This window comes from Dioscorea cayenensis, unplaced genomic scaffold (assembly GCF_009730915.1).
Source record: "Dioscorea cayenensis subsp. rotundata cultivar TDr96_F1 unplaced genomic scaffold, TDr96_F1_v2_PseudoChromosome.rev07_lg8_w22 25.fasta BLBR01001647.1, whole genome shotgun sequence".
Taxonomy (NCBI): Eukaryota; Viridiplantae; Streptophyta; class Magnoliopsida; order Dioscoreales; family Dioscoreaceae; genus Dioscorea; species Dioscorea cayenensis.
In genome coordinates this window covers 10,692-34,266 of record NW_024088038.1, presented here as the reverse complement: position 1 = coordinate 34,266, position 23,575 = coordinate 10,692, and the positions used below count along the sequence as shown (strand labels likewise).

Below are 23,575 nucleotides of genomic sequence, written 5' to 3'. Positions count from 1 at the left end.
TGTTCATGACCTTTGAACTATACAAGCTAATAATTACTACAACACATATATTAATCATACTTCCACCAGAACATTGAGTACAACTTAATTATGAACAATTCAATGATAGTTTTCTTTTTTTAAAAAAAAAAACAGAACTCAATGCATGTTGACATCATGTCATTCATTCAAAATAGCTAGAATCAATTAATAGCCAATCACTAAGAACTCAATGGTATCTCATTCAAATATTACAAAAATATTATAAAAATATTATAAAAATATTATACGGGTAGATCGTGCTTGTCATCTTTATAAATAAAATAATAAATAAATAAATATTATTTAAATAATTAAATTTCATCACCCCCATCAAAGTAACCATTCAACGACCCTCTCTCTGAGCCATATTGTCTAACGTCTCAACCACCATGCGCTCATCATCCAAATGCTACCCGTAGACTCTGATCGCACCGTCCATCTCCTCCAAGTTCCCAATCCTGAGGCACTCCACCGTCTATATATCTATGCACCCATCTAAGCCACTCCCCACCGCTCATACTCCTCGAGATGGCGCCATCCACCTCCATCTACGGCCCTGATTCCATATACCACTCTCCCCGCCCTCCAGTCCACTTCCCCCCAGATCCCAACCTCTCCATCCTCTCCTTCCTCTCTGCCGCCGCCTCCGGCCATCCCCACCGCATCGCCCTCGCAGACTCCGACACCGACGAGACACTCTCCTTCTCCGATCTCCTCTCTCTGATCCCTCGCGCCGGGCTCGGCCTATCCCGCCGCCTCGGCGTCACCTGCAACTCCGTCGTCCTCATCTTCGCCCCCAACTCCACCGATTTCCTCGTCTGCTTCCTCGCCATCACCGCCCTCGGCGCAATCGCCACCACCGTCAACCCCCTCTACACCATCCCCGAGCTCTCCAAGCAGGCACAGGATTCCGGCGCCTCCGTCGTCATCACCATCCCCGATCTCTGGCCCAAGGTCCGCAATCTCAATCTCCCTACCATATTCCTCTCACCCCCAATCCCTTCCTTCGATTCCGACTCAATCCCTATCACATTCTTCTCCGATCTCATCGCTCACGATGGATCCGAGTTCATCCAGCCTGCAATCCACCAAACCGACATCGCTGCCCTCCTCTACTCTTCAGGTACCACTGGGCCGAGCAAGGGAGTGATCTTGACTCATCGAAACTTCATCTGCACCGCGATCGCCGCTACCGCCGACCAAGAAATAGTCGGCGACCCGCCGAACGTGTTCCTATGTTTCGCGCCGTTGTTTCACATCCTGGGATTGTCGGTGATCGCTTACGCGCAGTTGTGGAGGGGAAATAGCGTGGTGATCATGAAGAGGTACGAGATGGGGAGGATGCTGAGATCGATCGAGAGATTTAAGGTGACGCATCTTTACCTCGTGCCGCCGGTGATGATCGCGCTAGCGAAACAGGGGAGGATCACTGTCACGCCCCGAGCCCGAGGCATTGACAAACGGCCGTATACCCATAAGGTCGAGACCCAATGGACATACAAGGCCTCAGGATCTGTCTTACAAAGATAAGATATAACAAGGTACTAACATCACAAGAACAAGAATTTAAGGGATACGATAACCAGGTTCACAACTATGATCCACGGAAACTAAAAGTGCAAGGTTCAAAGCTTAAACAAATAACAGTTCTAAGTTCACAAACAGAAAGACTATTTACATGATAACCAACTGGTGCTCGCTCAACAGTCCCCGCTAAGCTATCCACCACACCCTTACTCCTGATCTGAAAAGGATAAAAACCACTATTTATGAGCTTGACAGCCCAGTAAGCAACCACTAAAAATATAGGGATCACAAAACTCAATAATTTCACAAAACATGCTTAAGTGTAAAATTTATACAATAAGTAACAGAAATAAAACTTCGATTTCAGAGTGTTTCAAACAACTATAATTTCTCCAAGTAAACGAGTATATATGTCCCCCAAATAACTAATGCCAGAAACAAAACCACAGAATTCATATATTTAAACTCGGTGACCCGAGTTGGATTGTCAGAGTTCATTTATTTACCCTCAGTGACCCGAGCCAGATTTTCAGAGCCCGTTATTCTCCACCGACGGAACGGTGCGAAACTAGTTTCTTATCAGAGTCAGAGTACGTGTCGACACGGTCAGTGTTTAACCCCCAGTGACAGGGTTATTGCAAAGTTAATTTGGGGACTACAGGTTACTATATTAAAATATGTCGGGTCTAAAATCATTGTCAATACAAAAATACAGAAATTCGGTGATCCCCTTTTTCTAATGAAAAATAATTCCAATTATTATCGATTAATAATAACTTAAACAAATAGATAATTGAAGTACAATATCTTCATAATCTAATCCATAAAAGCAATTAATGAATACAATTTACATAACATAGATAACCACTCAATAATTAATCTGGTAATTGATTAAGTATAAACATCCATCACTGAGTTTATGGTTAAAGAATTTGAATAATAATTCTGAAAACCATTCCAAAATTCTCAAGTAATAAATATTTCTGTACTTTCATAATAAAACAAAATGAGTAGATTATATAATAACTATTTAAATGGTTGTTGACAGCAAATGAGATCCTTAATTAAATTATCAGATATTAATCGATTAAATAAATGAATAAATACATGCAAAATTCGTAACCTTTGACAGTCAAAGTATTCACAGCAATCAAAATCAAAAATATTGAATTAATACATCATCAGAGTAATGGCTGTCAAATAAATCTTAGATCCGTAATTAATTAAGTATAGAATCAAATAAGTAGCAATTAAATAATTAGAAATCTAAGTTTTGAAATAAGGATAAATACAGTATTTTAAATCTCAAAACATTTAAATATAATATCATGAATGGTTTTAACAATAAAATCCAAAGTTATTAAATAATTGTATCGATGATTCACGGTAATCAGAAATTATATATATACGGGTTTATACGTGATTTACTTACCTGTCTAACACCAAAACTAAAAGCACTCCGAAATTAGGCTTCCACAAATTACCCTATAATTGAGAGTACATTCCACAGACATTAAAACGCTAATTATGCTAAACGTACAAAGGGATAAAAACACACTAATAAATACAGTACCCAAAATGTACAACAATTTAATATATATATATATATATATTATATATTACGTATATGAATATATGTGTATGGGTGTACAGTGAAATTAATTTTTCCATGCTGCTAGTGTCCACTCATTTAATATATATATATATATATATATACACAAACAATATATGTGTTAACAACAATGGACGCCAGGGGTTACACACAGTATATAGTTACACAGAACTTCACAAATTTCTATGAAGTCAAGTATCTAAAGACATGCATGTAGAAGTCATTATGGTTGAAACATTATAATGGGTTACAGTTCAAATTAATCACAAAACTCAGTTAATGTTGATGCAACAATAATGGGTCTCACAAAAGCATAAGTACAATCTAAGCTTATACCATACATGCACTAAAAGTTATGGTTTGCTTGAGGTTTCATAATCTAGGAAGGTTCCATCAACACGGTATTTAAAAAAATAGTTATTATTACTAGCCACTCAACTAACCCGAGATCAAAGTGCAGGATTCTTCTAATATATCTCAGTATATACATTCCGTAACATTGGAAGCTATTAAATAAAAAAATCAGCCTATCATGTGTTCTTTAAGTGATAACACACTTATTAAATTATTCATTCATAACCATTGGTCTCATGATCAAAGTCCTCGTCATCTAATAAAATTCACGTAATAAGAATAAATAACCAATGCCGGCACTCTTCAAATAATTACATAAATTTCATATTTAAATAAGAATATCGAGAAGCCTTACAATCTCATTCAGTTGCATCGAATATAACATTTAGTCAAAATTCAAACTTATTTTCTCTACTCTTCCAAACTCCAAAACCCAAATATAATTTAACCCTAAAAATATACCAAACCATACAGATTTCTAAGAAACAGAAAATACCTGTTAACTTTTTCAAGGACAAAACCAGATACTCCTGACCACTCCTGAAAACCCTAGAACAATTTAAAAACAAAAGGAAACCCGAAGCATTAAGGAATCACAACAAGGACTAATAAAAGATAACCCATCGAAGAAGAGAAAAGCGAACCTACCACAAATACTCCTAGATGAGCACTCGACACGAAAGATTTCCTCGTCCCTGCTACACGCCCCCAAAATTGAACAACGAGCGAAAGAGGAAGGCTACGAATTATCTAATTTTAGGAATTTTAATTTATCCCATAACCACTAGCGGTTGCCAGGAACGTGGGGGCTCACGATCCCTGAAAGATAAGGTTGGTTTCAGACTTTAAATCAAATTTAAAAAATATAAAAATTTAAATAACAAGTGGGGTCCACAAACTCCCCCCCTTTAAAAGAGTTTAGTCCCCTAAACTCTCACCTGACTATCAGAACAGGTATGAGTAATTCTCCCGCATCTCTGACTCCAGTTCCCAAGTAGCCTCATGCTCTGTGTGATTGCTCCATTGCACCTTGACATAAGGGATGACCCGCCTTCTCAGTATCTGCTCCTTGAAATCCACAATCTTTATAGGTCGTTCCTCATATGTCATATCGCTATTAAGCTCAAAGTTGGAGAACTGTGTCACCTGGTCTGGATTCGAAATGAACTTCTTTAACATCGAAACATGGAACACGCTAGCACTCGAGAAAGTGATGGCGGTAGAGCAAGCCGGGTATGCCACGCCACCGATGCGCTCCAAAAATCTCAAATGGACCGATGAAACGAGGGCTAAGCTTCCCTCTAACACCAAAGCGGATAACTCCTTTAGTTGAGCTACTCTCAAGAAAAACATGATCACCCACCTGAACTCCAAGGTTCTTCTTCTATTATCTCGCGATAACTTTTCTCGCTCGGCCTCGAAAGCGGTTCGCAAACGATCTCCGATCAGCTGGACTTTCTCACTGCCACCGCACAATCTCTGGGCCCAACAATCTGCGCTCTCCCACATCATCCCAACAAATAGGTGACCTGCATCTTCTGCCATACAGTGCTTCATAAGGAGCCATCTGAATACTTGCCTGATAGCTATTATTATAAGAAAACTCTATCAGAGGCAAGTGCTGATCCCAAGAACCCCCAAAATCAAGCATACACGCCCGAAGCATATCCTCCAAAATCTGAATTGTCCTCTCGGACTCGCCCATCGCTATGGGGTGAAAAAGCCGTGTCAAGGTCAATTTGGTTCCCAAGGCTTTATGTAAACTCTTCCAGAAGTGTGCTACAAACCGAATGTCTCGATCCGACACACTCAGTGACAGAACACCATGAAGCCTCACAACCTGATCAATGTATAGTTCAGCTAGCTTCTCTAAAGGCATGCCAGTCCTGATAGCCAAGAAATGAGCAGACTTGGTTAACCGGTCTACAACCACCCACACACTATCAAAACCTTTACTGGTTCGAGGAAACCCACACACAAAATCCATAGCAATGTTCTCCCACTTCCACTCAGGAATGGGAAGGAGGTGAAGAAGTCCCTGCCGGTCTCGATGCTCCACTTTTAACCTCACGACAAAGCTAAACATTGTGCTACAAACTGAGCAATCTCCCGCTTCATGTTATTCCACCAGAAGGTACTCTTCAAATCCTTGTACATTTTTGTGCTGCCAGGATGAACTGAATAACTGGTGTAGTGGGCTTCTTCCAAGATTTCCTTTTTCAACTCTGAATTATCTGAAACACAGATCCGGTCCCCGAACCTTACTGAGCTATCCTCATGAACTCTGAACTGAACTTGAGTGCCGTTTTCCACTTCTTGCCGAATCTTCTGTAAATAGTTGTCTTCCTCTTGTGCTGCTTTAATTCTCTCCAAAAGTGTAGGCCGCACCACTAAGCTTGCCAAAAACCCGCCTGTACCCTGCAAGATCACCTGTAGCTCCATCCTCCTCATATCCTCAAGGATTGACCTCTGAGACGTAATCAGCGTAGCTACACTGCCAAAAGACTTCCTGCTAAGTGCATCAGCCACTACATTTGCCTTCCCAGGATGATAACTAATAGTCAGATCATAATCCTTCAGTAACTCCAACCATCTTCTCTGCCTCATATTCAATTCCTTTTGAGTAAAAATGTATTTAAGGCTCTTGTGATCGCTGAATACTTCACGAGTCTCTCCATACAAGTAATGCCTCCAAATCTTCGTGAGCAAAAATTATCTGCAGCTAGCTCCAAATCGTACGTGGGATAATTTGCCTCAAAAGGTTTTAATCGCCTTTGAGGCGTACGCCACCACATGTCCATTCTGCATCAGAACACACCCCAAACCAGTCTTGCAAGCATCACTGTATACGATAAACCCTCCCCCCGGAGACGGAAGTGTGAGAATAGGTGCAAATACCAGCCGGTGCTTCAACTCTTGGAAACTCTGCTCTGACCGATCGGACTCATCGAAATTTTGTTTCCTTCCTTGTAAGCTTTGTCAATGGTGCTGCTAAGACTGAGAACCCCTCCACAAACCGTCTATAGTAACCAGCTAACCCCAAAAAGTGCGAACCTCTGTCACACTGGTTGGCCTCTTCCACTCAACAATTGCTTCAACCTTCTTAGGATCAACGTAAATACCGCCTTTGGTTATAACATGACCAAGAAAAAGCTACCTTGTCCAACCAAAACTCGCACTTCAAGAATTTTGCAAACAACTTCTTCTCCCTCAAGATCCCTAACACAATCCTCAAATGCTCCTCATGTTCTTCTCTGCTTTTTGAATAGACCAGAATATCATCAATAAACACAATTACGAACCTATCCAAGAAGGGTTTTGAAGGTTCTATTCATCGAGTCCATAAAAGCACTGGTGCATTCGTCAACCCGAACGGCATTACAAGAAACTCATAGTGCCCGTGAGCGAGTTCGAATGCAGATTTTTGGCACATCCTCCGGCTTGATCTTCAACTGGTGGTATCCCGATCTAAGGTCGATCTTGGAAAATACCTGGGAACCCTGCAACTGATCAAAAAGATCATCGATCCGTGGTAGTGGGTATCTATTCTTCACGGTCACCTTGTTCAGCTCTCGGTAGTCGATGCACAACCACAACGTGCCATCTTTTTTCTTCACAAATAACATTGGAGCACCCCACGGAGAAACACTAGGTCGAATAAAACCCTTCTCCAAAAGTTCCTCCAGTTGCTTCTTCAGCTCCTTCAATTCAGCAGGTGCCATCCTGTAAGAAGCTTTAGAGATGTGGCTGGTTCCTGGAACTAAATCAATAACAAACTCCACTTCTCTGTCTGGAGGTAGACCAGGGAGATCTTCAGGAAAGACATCATGAAACTCACTAACCACTGGAATATCCTGTAACATTGGCCCTTCTAGTTTTTCATCAACCATTGTGGCAAGAAATACCGCGCACCCACCTAAGAGTAATTTCCGAGCTTGTAAAGCGGAAATCACACGAGGCGGTGATGCAGACTCACTCCCACGAAAAGTGAACTCTGCTTCTCCAGGGATTTTAAAGACTACCCTTTTTGCATGACAATCAACTACAGCATGACAAGCAGCTAAAAAATCCATCCCCAAAATAATATCATAATCACTCATGCTCATAACATGTAGGCGAGCTAGCAACTCATGATCAGCAATGATAATAGGACAGTTCTCACAGGCTCTATCAAGAACAACATCAACTCCCACAGGGGTGGTGACACACAAATCATAATCCACAGTTATAACAGGCAAGGCATGCTTACGAATAAATGCAGACGAGATAAACGAATGCGTAGCTCCAGAATCAAATAATGCGCAGGCATATACAGAATAAACTGATAAGGTACCTGACACCACTGCATTAGAAATATGGGCATCCTCCTCAGTCATCGCATAAACACGTCCCTGTGTCTTCGGCCTTCCTGCCTTCTGATGAGTTGAGGAAGATGGCTGCTCACTGACCAACTCCTTCCCAACACGCTGACCTGAGGAAACTTGAGGCTTTGGTACGGCACATACCTAGAGTTCTGCCCACTGGATGCCCTCTGTGCTCCAGAATACTGCTGAGGGCACCCTGCAATACGATGCTCCAAGCTGCCACACCTAAAGCAAGCTCCCGTAGTACGCCTGCAATCTGTGGTCGCATGAGCACCTCCACAAGTAGCACATCCTTTCTGACCAGAACGTGGGGGAACGGATGAGAATCCCCCGGATCGTGGGGCTGGCGGTCCACTAACAGTCTGGGACGCACTCTGCCCTGCATCCACTCTTGGCTTTCCTCCACCTCCAGACCAACGTTTTCCCTGATTATCAAAGCTTCTGTCTCTCTTCTTCTGAAATTTCTTCTGCTGATCCTTAGTGTCACTCCATACAGTATCTAGAGACTTAGCACGCCCCACAACCTCTGCATAGCTGGTCAGGTGTAGAGCGGCTAACCCACGACGAATGTGTGCATGTAAGCCTCCCTCGAGCGTCTGGCCCTGCTTTGGTCATCATCTACCAATTTCGAGCATACACGGAAAGCTCACAAACTCCATCTCATACTCATCAACATCATACTTCCCTCGAGTCAGATTAATGAACTTCCTCTCAAACTGAACCATCTTGTCCCTGGTGAAGTACTTGCAGAAAAGGGCTTCCCTCAGTTGCTCCCAAGATTCGAACTCCTTCCCCGAGCGAATCGCGAGTTCTCCTCCGTACCAGTGGTTCGCTGGACCCTTGAGCATGTACACCCCAAACCTAAGCTTTTCTTCTTCAGTGCACTTCATTACTGCGAATGCCTTCTCCATTTCCTCTACCCACACTTCCACTTCATCCGGATTAGTAGTGCCCTCAAACGCGGGTGGACCAGACCTCTTGAATTCCATCACTGTTTTCTCTTTCGGTGCTGCAAACGGAGGAGGAGAAGGTGGTGGGGGTGGTGTTGGCACATGGTGTCGCCTTTTGTTCACGCACTCAACCCTACCACTTCTCTCATTAATTCCCAGAGATAATTCCCGGTTGTCACCCGTATTTGTCCCCCCTTCGACGAGGGAACTTCCATGGCCTCTTCAATGGGGACTTCCCTAGTAGCAGAAGCTTGTCCAAATAATTCGGCCACACTTCTGCTAGCAGCTCTACGGGGCGGCATTCTGCGAGGTAACCCAAATGGAATCAGACAAACACAAACAAAAAGCTCCTATCAGATCAACTAGCACCTAAGGAGGCTAAACTATACATGAGTCAGATCACCCTAGTATACTAAATCAAAAGATTTCTGCTTGGAAACTAAGATCATAATTACATGGAATCGAGAACTCTCTGATACCACTTAGATTTGTCACGCCCCGAGCCCGAGGCATTGACAAACGGCCGTATACCCATAAGGTCGAGACCCAATGGACATACAAGGCCTCAGGATCTGTCTTACAAAGATAAGATATAACAAGGTACTAACATCACAAGAACAAGAATTTAAGGGATACGATAACCAGATTCACAACTATGATCCACGGAAACTAAAAGTGCAAGGTTCAAGCTTAAACAAATAACAGTTCTAAGTTCACAAACAGAAAGACTATTTACATGATAACCAACTGGTGCTCGCTCAACAGTCCCCGCTAAGCTATCCACCACACACTTACTCCTGATCTGAAAAGGATAAAAACCACTATTTATGAGCTTAACAGCCCAGTAAGCAACCACTAAAAATATAGGGATCACAAAACTCAATAATTTCACAAAACATGCTTAAGTGTAAAATTTATACAATAAGTAACAGAAATAAAACTTCGATTTCAGAGTGTTTCAAACAACCATAATTTCTCCAAGTAAACGAGTATTTTTATAATATTATGAACAATTCAATGATAGTTTTCTTTTTTTTAAAAAAAAAACAGAACTCAATGCATGTTGACATCATGTCATTCATTCAAAATAGCTAGAATCAATTAATAGCCAATCACTAAGAACTCAATGGTATCTCATTCAAATATTATAAAAATATTATAAAAATACTATACGGGTAGATCGTGCTTGTCATCTTTATAAATAAAATAATAAATAAATAAATATTATTTAAATAATTAAATTTCATCACCCCCATCAAAGTAACCATTCAACGACCTCTCTCTGAGCCATATTGTCTAACGTCTCAACCACCATGCGCTCATCATCCAAATGCTACCCGTAGACTCCGATCGCACCGTCCATCTCCTCCAAGTTCCCAATCTCGAGGCACTCCACCGTCTATATATCTATGCACCCATCTAAGCCACTCCCCACCGCTCATACTCCTCGAGATGGCGCCATTCACCTCCATCTACGGCCCTGATTCCATATACCACTCTCCCGCCCTCCAGTCCCACTTCCCCAGATCCCAACCTCTCCATCCTCTCCTTCCTCTCTCGCCGCCTCGCCATCCCCACCGCATCGCCCTCGCAGACTCCGACACCGACGAGACACTCTCCTTCTCCGATCTCCTCTCTCGATCCCTCGCAGGGCTCGGCTCTATCCGCCGCCTCAGGCGTCACCGCAACTCCGTCGTCCTCATCTTCGCCCCCAACTCCACCGATTTCCCTCGTCGCTTCCTCGCCATCACCGCCCTCGGCAATCGCCACCACCGCCAACCCCTCTACACCATCCCCGAGCTCTCCAAGCGGGCACGGGATTCCGGCGCCTCCGTCGTCATCACCATCCCCGATCTCCGGCCCAAGGTCCGCAATCTCAATCTCCCTACCATATTCCTCTCACCCCCAATCCCTTCCTTCGATTCCGACTCAATCCCTATCACATTCTTCTCCGATCTCATCGCTCACGATGGATCCGAAGTTCATCCGACCTGCAATCCACCAAACCGACATCGCTGCCCTCCTCTACTCTTCGGTACCACCTGGACCGAGCAAGGGAGTGATCTTGACTCATCGAAACTTCATTCTGCACCGCGATCGCCGCCATCACCGACCAAGAAATAGTCGGCGACCCGCCGAACGTGTTCCTATGTTTCGCGCCGTTGTTTCACATCCTGGGATTGTCGGTGATCGCTACGCTGCAGCTGTGGAGGGAAATAGCGTGGTGATCATGAAGAGGTACGAGATGGGGAGGATGCTCGAGATCGATCGAGAGATTTAAGGTGACGCATCTCTACCTCGCGTCAGCCGGTGATGATCGCTCTAGCGAACAGGGAGGATCACTGTCACGCCCGAGCCCGAGAGCAGTTGACAAACGGCAGTATACCCATAAGGTCGAGACCCAATGGACATACAAGGCCTCGTGGATCTCGCTCTTACAAAGATAAGATATAACAAGGTACTAACATCACAAGAACAAGAATTTAAGGGATACGATAACTGTGTTCACAACTATGATCCACTGAAACTAAAAGTGCAAGGTTCAAGCTTAAACAAATAGCAGTTCTAAGTTCACAAAAGCAGAAGACTATTTACATGATAACCAACTGGTGTTCGCTCAACGGTCCCCGCTAAGCTATCCACCACACACTTACTCCTGATCTGAAAAAGGATAAAAACCACTATTTATGAGCTTGACAGCCCAGTAAGCAACCACTAAAAAAATATAGGGATCACAAAAACTCAATAATTTCACAAAACATGCTTAAGTGTAAAAATTTATACAATAAGTAATGTAAATAAAACTTCGATTTCGAGTGTTTCAAACAACCATAATTTCTCCAAGTAAACGAGTATATATGTCCCCCAAATAACTAATGCCGTAAACAAAACCACGAATTATATATTTAAACTCGGTGACCCGAGTTGGATTGTCAGAGTTCATTTATTTACCCTCGGTGACCCGAGCCAGATTTTCAGAGCCCGTTATTCTCCACCGACGGAGCAGTGCGAAACTAGTTTCTTATCGTAGTCGAGTATGTGTCGACACTGGCCGCTGTTTAACCCCCGATGGATGTGGTTATTGCAAAAGTTAATTTGGGGACTACAGGTTACTATATCAAAATATGTCGGGTCTAAAATCATTGTCAATACAAAAATACAGAAATTCGGTGATCCCCTTTTTCTAATGAAAAATAATTCCAATTATTATCGATTAATAATAACTTAAACAAATAGATAATTGAAGTACAATATCTTCATAATCTAATCCATAAAAGCAATTAATGAATACAATTTACATAACATAGATAACCACTCAATAATTAATCTGTAATTGATTAAGTATAAAAAATCCATCATCGAGTTTATGGTTAAAGAATTTGAATAATAATTCGAAAACCATTCCAAAAATTCTCAAGTAATAAATATTTCGTACTTTTCATAATAAAAACAAAATGAGTAGATTATATAATAACTATTTAAATGGTTGTTGATGACAAATGAGATCCTTAATTAAATTATCGGATATTAATCGATTAAATAAATGAATAAATACATGCAAAAATTAGTAACCTTTGACAAATCAAAGTATTCACAAAGAATCAAAAATCAAAAAAATATTGAATTAATACATCATCGGAGTAATGGTCATCAAATAAATCTTAGATCCGTGAATTAATTAAGTATAGAATCAAATAAGTAGCAATTAAATAATTAGAAATCTAAGTTTTGAAATAAGGATAAATACAGTATTTTAAATCTCAAAACATTTAAATATAATATCATGAATGGTTTTAACAATAAAATCCAAAGTTATTAAATAATTGTATCGATGATTCACGGTAATCAGAAATTATATATATACGGGTTTATACGTGATTTACTTACCTGTCTAACACCAAAACTAAAAGCACTCCGAAATTAGGCTTCCACAAATTACCCTATAATTGAGAGTACATTCCACAGACATTAAAACGCTAATTATGCTAAACGTACAAAGGGATAAAAACACACTAATAAATACAGTACCCAAAATGTACAACAATTTAATATATATATATATATATATATTATATATATTACGTATATGAATATATGTGTATGGGTGTACAGTGAAATTAATTTTTCCATGCTGCTAGTGTCCACTCATTTAATATATATATATATATATATATACACAAACAATATATGTGTTAACAACAATGGACGCCAGGGGTTACACACAGTATATAGTTACACAGAACTTCACAAATTTCTATGAAGTCAAGTATCTAAAGACATGCATGTAGAAGTCATTATGGTTGAAACATTATAATGGGTTACAGTTCAAATTAATCACAAAACTCAGTTAATGTTGATGCAACAATAATGGGTCTCACAAAAGCATAAGTACAATCTAAGCTTATACCATATATGCACTAAAAGTTATGGTTTGCTTGAGGTTTCATAATCTAGGAAGGTTCCATCAACACGGTATTTAAAAAAATAGTTATTATTACTAGCCACTCAACTAACCCGAGATCAAAGTGCAGGATTCTTCTAATATATCTGTATATACATTCTGTAACATTGGAAGCTATTAAATAAAAATCAGCCTATCATGTGTTCTTTAAGTGATAACACACTTATTAAATTATTCATTCATAACCATTGGTCTCATGATCAAAGTCCTGTCATCTAATAAAATTCACGTAATAAGAATAAATAACCAATGCCGGCACTCTTCAAATAATTACATAAATTTCATATTTAAATAAGAATATCGAGAAGCCTTACAATCTCATTCAGTTGCATCGAATATAACATTTAGTCAAAATTCAAACTTATTTTCTCTACTCTTCCAAACTCCAAAAACCCAAATATAATTTAACCCTAAAAAAATATACCAAACCATACTGATTTCTAAGAAAGAAAAATACTGTAACTTTTTCAAGGACAAAAACCCGGATACTCCCCGACCACTCCCACGAAAACCCTAGAACAATTTAAAAAAACAAAAAGGAAACCCAAGCATTAAGGAATCACAACAAGGACTAATAAAAAGATAACCCATCGAAGAGAAAAAGCGAACCTACCACAAATACTCCTAGATGAGCACTCGACACGAAAGATTTCCTCGATCCTCACTACACGCCCCCAAAATTGAACAACGAGCGAAAAGAGGAAGGCTACTGAATTATCTAATTTTAGGAATTTTAATTTATCCCATAACCACTAGCGGTCTGCTGGGGAACGTGGGGGCTCACGATCTCTGAAAGATAAGGTTGGTTTCAGACTTTAAATCAAATTTAAAAAATATAAAAATTTAAATAACAAGTGGGGTCCACAATCATCGAGTACGATGTTTCGTCGCTAAGGTGCTTGGCGACCGGCGCGGCGCCGTTGCGGAAAGATGTGATGGAGGAGGTGGCCAAGATGCTTCCAAACGCCGAGATTATGCAGGTACTTCAGTTCAGTTTCCAGGAGTGCATGTTGATGTGCGGCGTTTGTTGATGTGTCTTTTTTATAATTTATTTTATTCCTGTAAATTATTTTAAATTTTTTAAAAATTAAATTAAGAAGGTTGAAAAAAGTTTTTTTTTAATATTACATTTTTTAAATAATTATTTAAATACATATTTTTAAAATTATTTATTAAAAATGCACAAAAGTACCGTTCATAGTTTTGTATATGGGTGTTTTTTTTTCAAATTTTCTTTTTAATTTTAAAATTATGTTTTTATATAACATTTTACATTTAGAACCTTATAAATTTTTTAAATTAAATTTTTCCTCACAACCTCTATTTAGATTTCACAATGATTTTTTATATAATATTTTACATTTAAATACTTATAAGTTTTTTAAATTAAAATTTTTTCACTACCTCATTTAAATTTCACAATGGTTTTTTTTTATATAATATTTTACGTTTAAATCTTTATAATTTTTTTCTAATTTAAAATCTTTCTCACAATGCTATCTTCACTTTGAGTGGTGGAACTATTATAGTAAACTAGAACAAGTGATCTTTTTGTCATTTTTTAATGAAAGACAAGGTTGCAGATTTGACCGTCATAATTTTTAATGGTTGCAAATTTCATAGTCATAAATCTAACAATTGTCAAGTTTGACAGCCCACTAATTATTGGTGATTGTAGATTTTACTGCCTCTTTAATTTCTAATGATTGTAGCCTCTATAGGTTTGTAAGAAAGATTTTATTGTAAAATTTAAATAGTGTTATGAGAAAGAATTTAAATTAAAAAAAAAATTATAAGGCTTAAACATAACATATTATATAAAAAAATCACTGTGAAAATTTAATAGGGTTTGTGAGAAAAAATTTAATTTAAAAAATTTATAAGAACTTAAACGTAAAATATTACATAAAAAAATCATTATAAACTTTAATATAGGGGTTGTGTTAAAAAATTTAATTTAAAAAATTTATAAAGTTCTAAATGTAAAATATTATATAAAAAACATATTAAAAAAAAGCCTGAAAAAAACCAACCGGGTTTCTCATGTAGTGATGTAGGATGTTTGTTTAAAAAAAAAAGACCTAGATTCAATTGCAAAGCTCACTCAAGATGGAGAGTACATGTACATGTGTTTAAATTTGAGATTTTATTTGGAATGGTTAGATAAATTAAAAGGATTTATAAAATTAATCACTCTAGATAAATTTTACTTTTGCACGTCTCTTTTTTTGAAAAATATGGTTATAAGAAGTGTGAATTCAATTACACTCCACTTTAATCAACTTGGGCCTTTGCCCACTTTCACTCAAGAGTGTAAAGACCCTGAAATTCTTTTTATTCTTAGCTTTGTTTGCTATGCTTCAATATCTGCATTTACTTAGAAAACTAACAATTTAATTGCAGTCGTAGTTTTGCATAAAATTTTGAAATTGTACTAGATTTCTTATTGGATGTTGATATAGGAAAAAAAACCATCTTGAAAATTAATTGACTAGAGGGAAAGGAAAAAAAACAAGAAAAGAAATGAAAAGCGTGGAGAATTATATCAATAAAATTTGTTTGTTAGAAAAATATCAGGAGTAATAAAAACCTTTTAGGAAAAAGGAAATAGTTATGGTAAAGAATTTTTACATGTTTCTTTGCTTGACTTGTATCATTAGCTTATCAATCTTGTTTTATTCATGTAGCCATAAGTAAGAGTGCAAATTTTCAAAATTAGTGAAATATGATGGCATCTTTTGATTAAATTCATTTATATAAACGGTAAAATTTTGCTTGCTTTTGGTAGTGTGGATCATTTATGGTCATCTCTTAATACAAGACCACAAAATGGAGGGGCAGAAGTTAATTAACTACTTACCCAAAGACCTTGCATGATTATTTTAACATCATGTTATAAGAAAACTAGAAAATTATCTGATCTTTTACCTATTTTATGTTCTTATAAACAGGGTTATGGTTTAACAGAGTCTTGTGGAACTGTCTCAATGGGATATTCTTTTGGAAAAGCTCAGCAATTTGGTTCTTCTGGGTACCTTATTCCTGGAGTTGAAGGTAAAGTTGTAAGTGTAGACACATTGCAGCTTCTTCCACCAAATCAAGTGGGAGAATTATGCTTTCGTGGACCAAATATTATGCAAGGTAAATTTTATTATGTTTAATTCTCTGTTATGTGCATTTACAAGCAGCATGCATATACACAGAAACTAATCTTATAGGCCATTAAACTCTTCTCTTGTATGTGCACTGGACAGCTTACTAGGGACTCTTGAGAAAATAAATAGTTGGTGCTTTTTTGGAAGTTAGAACTTCGGTGTTTCTTGTACAAGCATAGAAAAGTCAAGCATTTGTTTTGAATCCAAATGAGCTGTTATATAAATGTAGCTTCAGGATGTAGTAGCTAACAGTGCAAACTCAATGGAGACTGTTTTGACAACTGAAAGATAATCTTCACTAAAGAAAATAACCTGAAGGTGATTTTGCTGATCAATCATTTCATATGTTTATATTTTCTCTTTGAAGAACCATTGAACCATGCATATACTCCTTTGGTTTACAATTGCTGCTAATTCCCAAGCTATATTTTGTATACATACAACTGGGCAATGAGGCCTGCCATTAATAAATATCATCCTTTCAGGTTATTTTAAGAATCCACAAGCGACAAACGAGACCCTAAAGGATGGGTGGTTGCATAGTGGTGATCTTGGATATTTCGACGACAATGGCCAATTATTTGTTGTTGATCGAATAAAAGAGCTTATCAAATGCAAAGGATTCCAGGTACTTACATCAAGTTTTCAGGGTGCTTGATCGTAGAGTGCATCACATCACAATCACAACTCACAATTCTGATTTGTTAAATAGCACCCATTTTTTGTTTTTTTTTTGCGCTATAACAATTTTTTTTAATTGTCAAATAAGGTTTTATTTTAAATATTGGATTTTTTTAAAATTATATACCGAAATAAGTATTTTTAAATTAATTATGAAAATACGTAAAAAAATATCATGCATGGTACTTGCATGGCACGTTTTTGCACCTGAGTTATTTTTAATTTTTTTTAATTTTATAATAGTTTTTTATATGATATTTTACATTGACAACTTTATAAATTTTTTAAATTAAAATTTTAATATATTCATCAAACTAACCATGAAATCATCACATCAACCCCCATTTCATCACTCATGTGTTTTTAAAAATATTAAATATTAGGTTTTTTTTTAAAAAAACACACTTTATTTTTAAAAAATACAAACCAAAAAGATTTAACCATTTTCTTAAGTTATTATTATTAAAATATTTATTATTATTTTTATAAAAAACCAAAAAAAATAATTTTTTAAGGGGATTTATTTTAAAAGATGTATTATTATAAAAATATATATTATTATTTTTTAAAAACACCCTATTTAAGTTATTTATTAAAAACTTTTTAACAGAATTTATTTTAAAAATAGATTATTATTATTATTATTATTATTATTATGTTTTTCCTATTATTATTGGTTTATATTTTATATTTTTTAATTATTTATTATTATTAAAAACTTATTTTTTTAACCACATTTTTTAGAAAAAAAATATTATCCTGAAGCCTACTTTTGTGTATAATCAATGCATGTTGTTTCTTGTTAAAGTTTCTAAAAAGTGTGGTTTAAAAAAAAATAAGTTTTTAATAATAATAATTACTTAAAAAAATAAAAATATATAAACCAATAATAATAGTAAAACATAATAATAAAATATTTTTAAAATAAATGTTGTTGAAAAAGTTTTTGATAAATAACAACTTAAATAGGGTGTTTTTAAAAAATAATAATATATTTTTTGAAATAATATATCGTTTAAAATAAATCATGTTAAAACAATTTATTTTATTTATTTGGTTTTTTTATAAAAAATAATAAATATTTAATAATAATAATAATAACTTAAGAAAATTGTTTAAAAAATAAATAAAAATTTATTTGTATTTTTTTTAAATAAAGGGTGTTTTTGAAAAAAAAGACCTAATATTTTATATTTTAAAAACACATGGGTGATGTAGATCGATTGATGCGATGTGTCATGTTATTTGACATAATATATTTTAGTAGAATTATTTTCGATCAGTATGGTTATCATAAAAACCCCCATAATTAGCTTTCTTTCCTCGTTTAAATTTTATCCCCGGTTTTTATAATGTTGACTCCATCTAGTAGATGCTGGTATTTTTTATTAGGTCGATGTCAATAATTTTTCCACGTGAAACATTAAGATGTTAGAAAGAAAGAAAATTAACTTTTCTTGTCCACATGACATCCACATTAGTCTAATTGGGCAGGTGATTATATAGTAGATATCGTTCTTAATGGTGAGCAATAAAGGGGGTAAAGAAAAAAATTATCTAGTTAAGAGAAAAAACAAATATTTAATTAGGATAAGAACAGTAAATCACCATAATTTAGTGACCAATTGATGCTTTAGACCACTTTTTTTAATACTAATCAAGGTATTTATTTTTTTCTTGCATCTTATTCAAATAACTCTTTTGTTTCGATTAGGTTGCACCTGCTGAACTTGAAGGATTGCTTCTTTCACACCCTGAGATATTAGATGTTGTCGTCATCCCGTAAGTTGCTAGATGGATCTAGTATTTTATAATTTTTTTTTCATTTAGTTTTCTGAAACCATCATTAATGAGTTATATTAGAGTTATTAATAATATTACATCGATTAATTTGACATCATTGATGGGTTATATTAGAGTTATTAATAGTATTACATTGATTAATTTGAAAAATATGGATTTGATAATATAAGCCTGGGTTTCTCATCTTATTAACTTAAGCTTTTGGGTTGAATCGGGTTTAGATAATATATTTTGTTTACATCTAACAAGCCCAAATAATATGTTTGGTTTACATGTAACAGTTCCCAATATATGCATGTATATTAATGTATAAAGATATACTAAAAGCTATATTGTATATTTTCTACAATAGATTTCCGGATGATGAAGCTGGTGAGGTTCCTATAGCTTATGTTGTTTGCTCTGCTCAGAGTTCACTAACAGAAGAGGATGTTCAGAAGTTTATTTTTGAGCAGGTATTACAAGAAACTGATAGCAATTATTAATGGAAAAGCTCGAGGGAAAAAAATATGTATACATTATTTTTGTAGTCTGTAATTATTTTGATGTTTTATGATATGCAGGTTGCACCGTACAAGAGGCTGAGGCGAGTGACCTTTGTGAAGAGCATCCCGAAATCAGCTTCTGGTAAAATATTGAGAAGAGAATTTATTGCTAAAGTTAAGGCAAAATTGTAGAGAAGTTTTATCTATACTTAAATTTTATGGACAACACGATATGCCCCTTGTGTTTGTTACTTCGAAATTAGATTTACTTTGCGAAACCGTAGAAAGTCGAAGGCAAAATTGTAAAATGTTTTTAATGCAAACTGTTTATTAGTTCATGTTTGATGATGATGATGATGATGATGATGAGTATGTGTTATTATTTATTTATTTTAAAAAATTGTTATCATTTTTTGTTTGCAATTTCATTCAAAATAATTTCTTTAGTTTTTTACTTAATTTCCATTTTCCGCTTTCATTGGTGAGTTTGACTTGCGTTTGGTAGGCCTCAACAAGTTTGTAGATTCCCACGTGACTATACCCAAGGCTTGGAGAGCATAAGTTCACGTACAGTTGGATGGGATGTTGATGAATTTTCCGCAAGTGCATGAATCGTTACTAGGGGTGTAAATGAGCCAAACTACTCGTGAGCTACTCGAGAGATCGGCTCGGTCAATGCTCGAATTCGATTCGATTTTTCACGAGCCGAGCCGAGCTCGAGCTGCTCGTTTATGTTAACGAGCCGAGCTCGAGCCCAAAAATACTCAGCTCGTGAGGCTCGTGAGCCTAAACGAGCTTTTATATATAAAATATTAAATTATTTATATATAAATTACAAAAATACATAATTATATAAACTATATAAAATTACAAAAATACTTATGTATACAAGCTAATCGAGCTTAAACGAGCCGAGCTCGAGCTACTTGAGCTTTTCAGCGAGCCGAGCTCGATCACAAAAAAAATAGCTCGAACGAGCTCGAGCCTTCGAATAGTATACTCGAGCCAAGCTCGAGCCTGGTGATACTCGGCTCGGCTCGGCTCGTTTACAACCCTAATCGTTACTAGTAATAAAGTGATATCCCACAAGGGGTTAGGGTTCTCGAACCTCAGGGACTGGACTTCTAGTACTAGTTGATCCTTTAATGTCTAGTTAATTGTAAGGGTGATAAAGAGATTAACTACTAAAAGAATAAAGGCAAAAGGGTGGAAAAACTAAGTAGACTAGGGTTGACTGTCGATAACAAGAGAGCAATGCTCGGGATGATTCCTAAGTGCTCTTGATACTGACTTGAGTCTAATACATATCAAGGTACATTCTAAGATCCTTGTGGTGCTCAAAAGCAATGTTGGATCTACGGCTATCAAATATGCCAAATTCTGCAAGGATAACTACTGGCTTTATATACGCCAAGTATTGCAATTACACTAGGTAATCACAACTACGATAATCCACACACGCCAAGTATACACAAGCATCTACACAAATCAAGTACGCCATGTTATGCAACACATGAATAAATACAGAAAAAAAACAATAGCACTCCATAGGCATTAGAACTCAAGTAGTCAAACTATCAAAGACAACATAGTTCACAATCCCGGGGCACCGTAGAATGGTTAGCCCCTCATGAATTCATACAAATGAGAAAGAGAGAGATAAACATTAGGAAGAATGACATCTAGACTTCCCCTTTTTTTACAAAATCTCCTCAAATGCACTTCAAGAGCTCCATGGAATGGACAACTCCACTTCTCTACCGTCTCTAACTCACCCTTGGCCTCCTTAGCTCGAGTGGTGGTGGCTGATCATCGTTCCTTTGGAAGTTCCCCCGCTGGAGAAGAAAACTCCCGAACAAAAGACGAACATAAATCCTAGATTTGGACAATAAAAAGGACTTTTCGAGCTTAACACGGTCTAAGCGCGATCGTGTTTAGACCATGCTCTTCTTGAGGCATCTGAGTGAAAAGGGCTAAGTGTCATCTAAAGTGAATCATAGGGAGAGCACGGTCGTCTCTGCCCATGCTCAGCTTGAGCACGCCCATGAAAGGAGCATGTAGACCGTACTTCCCTTGAAAGTATTGGGTACTCCTATCCCAAAGTAATCACGGGGAGATATCACCCCTGTGCTTTGCTCGTGCTCTCGTTGACAACTAGAGGAGTTCTAGATAGAGAAGACCATGGGGAGATGGCACGCTCGTGCTCTGCCTGTGCTTGCACTGGACACATAGAGGAATTGTCTTCTTTAGTTGGTTTTGTCCCTGATTTCACTCCATATGTGTTACGAGCCCTAAAAACCTGCAATAGAGACAAACATACCAAGAATAGCATCATTCATAGACAAAATGCGCTAAAAGACAAGCTAAATAGTGCATTGGAGGTATGCAAAATATGATATAAAATGCACTCATCAGACGTTGGCCAGACTCACTCTAGAGTGAGTTTGTCAAGTGATAGTAAGCTTATGTGACAGTAGCCGGAGTTGGACTAGTGGTCTTACATGGGTTGGATTAGTTTGCTGAGCCCAAGTAAACTCACTTAGCCTCATGTGAGCTTTTTCCATAGGTGGCTACTTCGGCACCAACGAGACATGTGGTAGAGCAAGCTCCATAACTACAATTTGGTCTTCTTTGTTTTTTTTGTTTTTTTTTTGTTTTTTGTTTTTTTTTACACTAGGTGACAAATACCCTTATTTAAAGTTAATAGTCAAGAGCGTGTATTAATGTAGAGCACATCCGCAAGCTCAACAACACCATGCCCTTATCTTGCATAAGTTTCGATTCTGGGTTTCCCTGAAACCAAAATTTTATGTAAGGGACCTGGTACCAATAGATCAAGAGGCCGTTGTTTTTTGCCTTTCATTTTTATGTTAAAAATAGAGTAAATAATAGTATATTAAAATTATAATTTATTCAATAACTATTAATCATTAAAGTTTAATGAAAACTAGAACGAAAACAATAAAAAGATCTATTTATTTATCACATATATATGTAACATAACCTATCTTCACTATTGTTTATAATAAATTAGTTTAAAACTTAAATCAAACTCTAATTCATACCTAAACTCATAGGGAGATTAAACTCTATTTTATAATGGAACAACTCAGTATCATGTTGAAAGAAGACTTTTGAGAGCATATATTCTACTAAAATTATTAACTCATAACCTAACATGTTACTTTTAAGCATAATTTTTTTAACATAGTAAGTGCATGATTCTTATTATTGTTGGGTTTTAGCCCATTTGGGCTAGAAGAAATAAGATTGGGGCTTTGGCCCAATCCCTTAATGAAAAAGGAAAAAAAAACTACATCAATAATGGAAGCACTTGAGGGCATAATGGTAATCTTGCCATTGGATTAAAATCCAAGTGAGAGAGTGAGAGGGGGTCAAAGAACATTAGGGTGAAAGAAAGATAGAGGTAAGAAGCCAAGAGGAAGAGGAAGAAGGAAAGGGGGTTAGGGCTTGAGCAATCAAGATGATCGGAAGATAAATCGGTGCCGGATCTTACCCAAATCTCGGGTAGAGAATCCTTGAGGGTGTCTCTCCTAACCTACCGCGTTTAATTTTCCCTTAATCTTTTCTTGATGTCTTTATTGTGTAGATCCATCCTAGTGATGATGTATATGTTGTTGAGAGTGGGCTCTTAACTTGTTATGCTCTCATTGTTGTAATCTTCTAGTTATATCTAGAGAGAATACCCTCTCGTATCCCATTGTTGATGTAGTGAAGCATTTGTAAGTGGCTCTAAGGAGTCCTATGGGTTTTCCCTCTATTTGTAGGGTTTTCCATGCTAAATTAGTGTATTTCATGGTTGTATGCATATTGTTGTCATTTTTGTAGGTTTTACCTATTTCTAGGGCACAAAGAGGGGTTGTAATCGCACTCTTGAGGGTTGCATTTGATCAAGGAGGGTCTTGTGCATGTATAGAAACCATTCGGAGTTGTTTTAAAGTCATATGGGGTCCATACGACCCGTATAGAGTCGGTATATAAAATCCCGAGAGATTGAACTAGGTCATACGGGGTCCATACGGCTGTATAGCGGTCGGTATGGATTTTCCATAGAGTTTTCTCTAAATCATGCGGTCGGTATCTAGGCCGTATAGATGCCATACACGCGAACACCAAAGTGCTAACTCTCATGGTAGTAGC

At 37.0% G+C, this 23,575-nt stretch overlaps 1 protein-coding gene and 1 long non-coding RNA gene across 2 annotated transcripts; one reads left to right on the top strand and one right to left on the bottom strand.

Moving 5' to 3' along the window:
• The first annotated feature begins 330 nt into the window (after positions 1-330).
• Positions 331-19,761, top strand: LOC120256791 (4-coumarate--CoA ligase-like 1). Its single transcript, XM_039264459.1, has 7 exons — positions 331-1,451; positions 14,162-14,270; positions 16,242-16,431; positions 16,931-17,073; positions 18,841-18,908; positions 19,282-19,384; positions 19,493-19,761. Exons 1-7 carry the CDS (start codon positions 550-552, stop codon positions 19,604-19,606), a joined length of 1,629 nt encoding a protein of 542 aa, XP_039120393.1. The 5' UTR covers positions 331-549; the 3' UTR covers positions 19,607-19,761.
• On the bottom strand, positions 1,614-4,267 carry LOC120256792. Its single transcript, XR_005535411.1, has 3 exons — positions 4,163-4,267; positions 4,011-4,063; positions 1,614-1,765 (listed from the first exon to the last, which is right to left on the bottom strand). It is a non-coding gene; the product is annotated as an uncharacterized LOC120256792 (long non-coding RNA).
• Positions 19,762-23,575: the final 3,814 nt, after the last annotated feature.

What these genes read in the sequence shown, in the direction of transcription:
- LOC120256791 (XM_039264459.1), top strand. Translation starts at nt 550, where the DNA reads ATGGCGCCATCCACCTCCATCTACGGCCCTGATTCCATATACCACTCT. An exon ending in GCGAAACAGGGGAGGATCAC is followed by an intron (nt 1,452 to 14,161) that starts TGTCACGCCCCG and finishes GTCCACAATCAT; the next exon opens with CGAGTACGATGTTTCGTCGC. An exon ending in TCAAATGCAAAGGATTCCAG is followed by an intron (nt 17,074 to 18,840) that starts GTACTTACATCA and finishes TGTTTCGATTAG; the next exon opens with GTTGCACCTGCTGAACTTGA.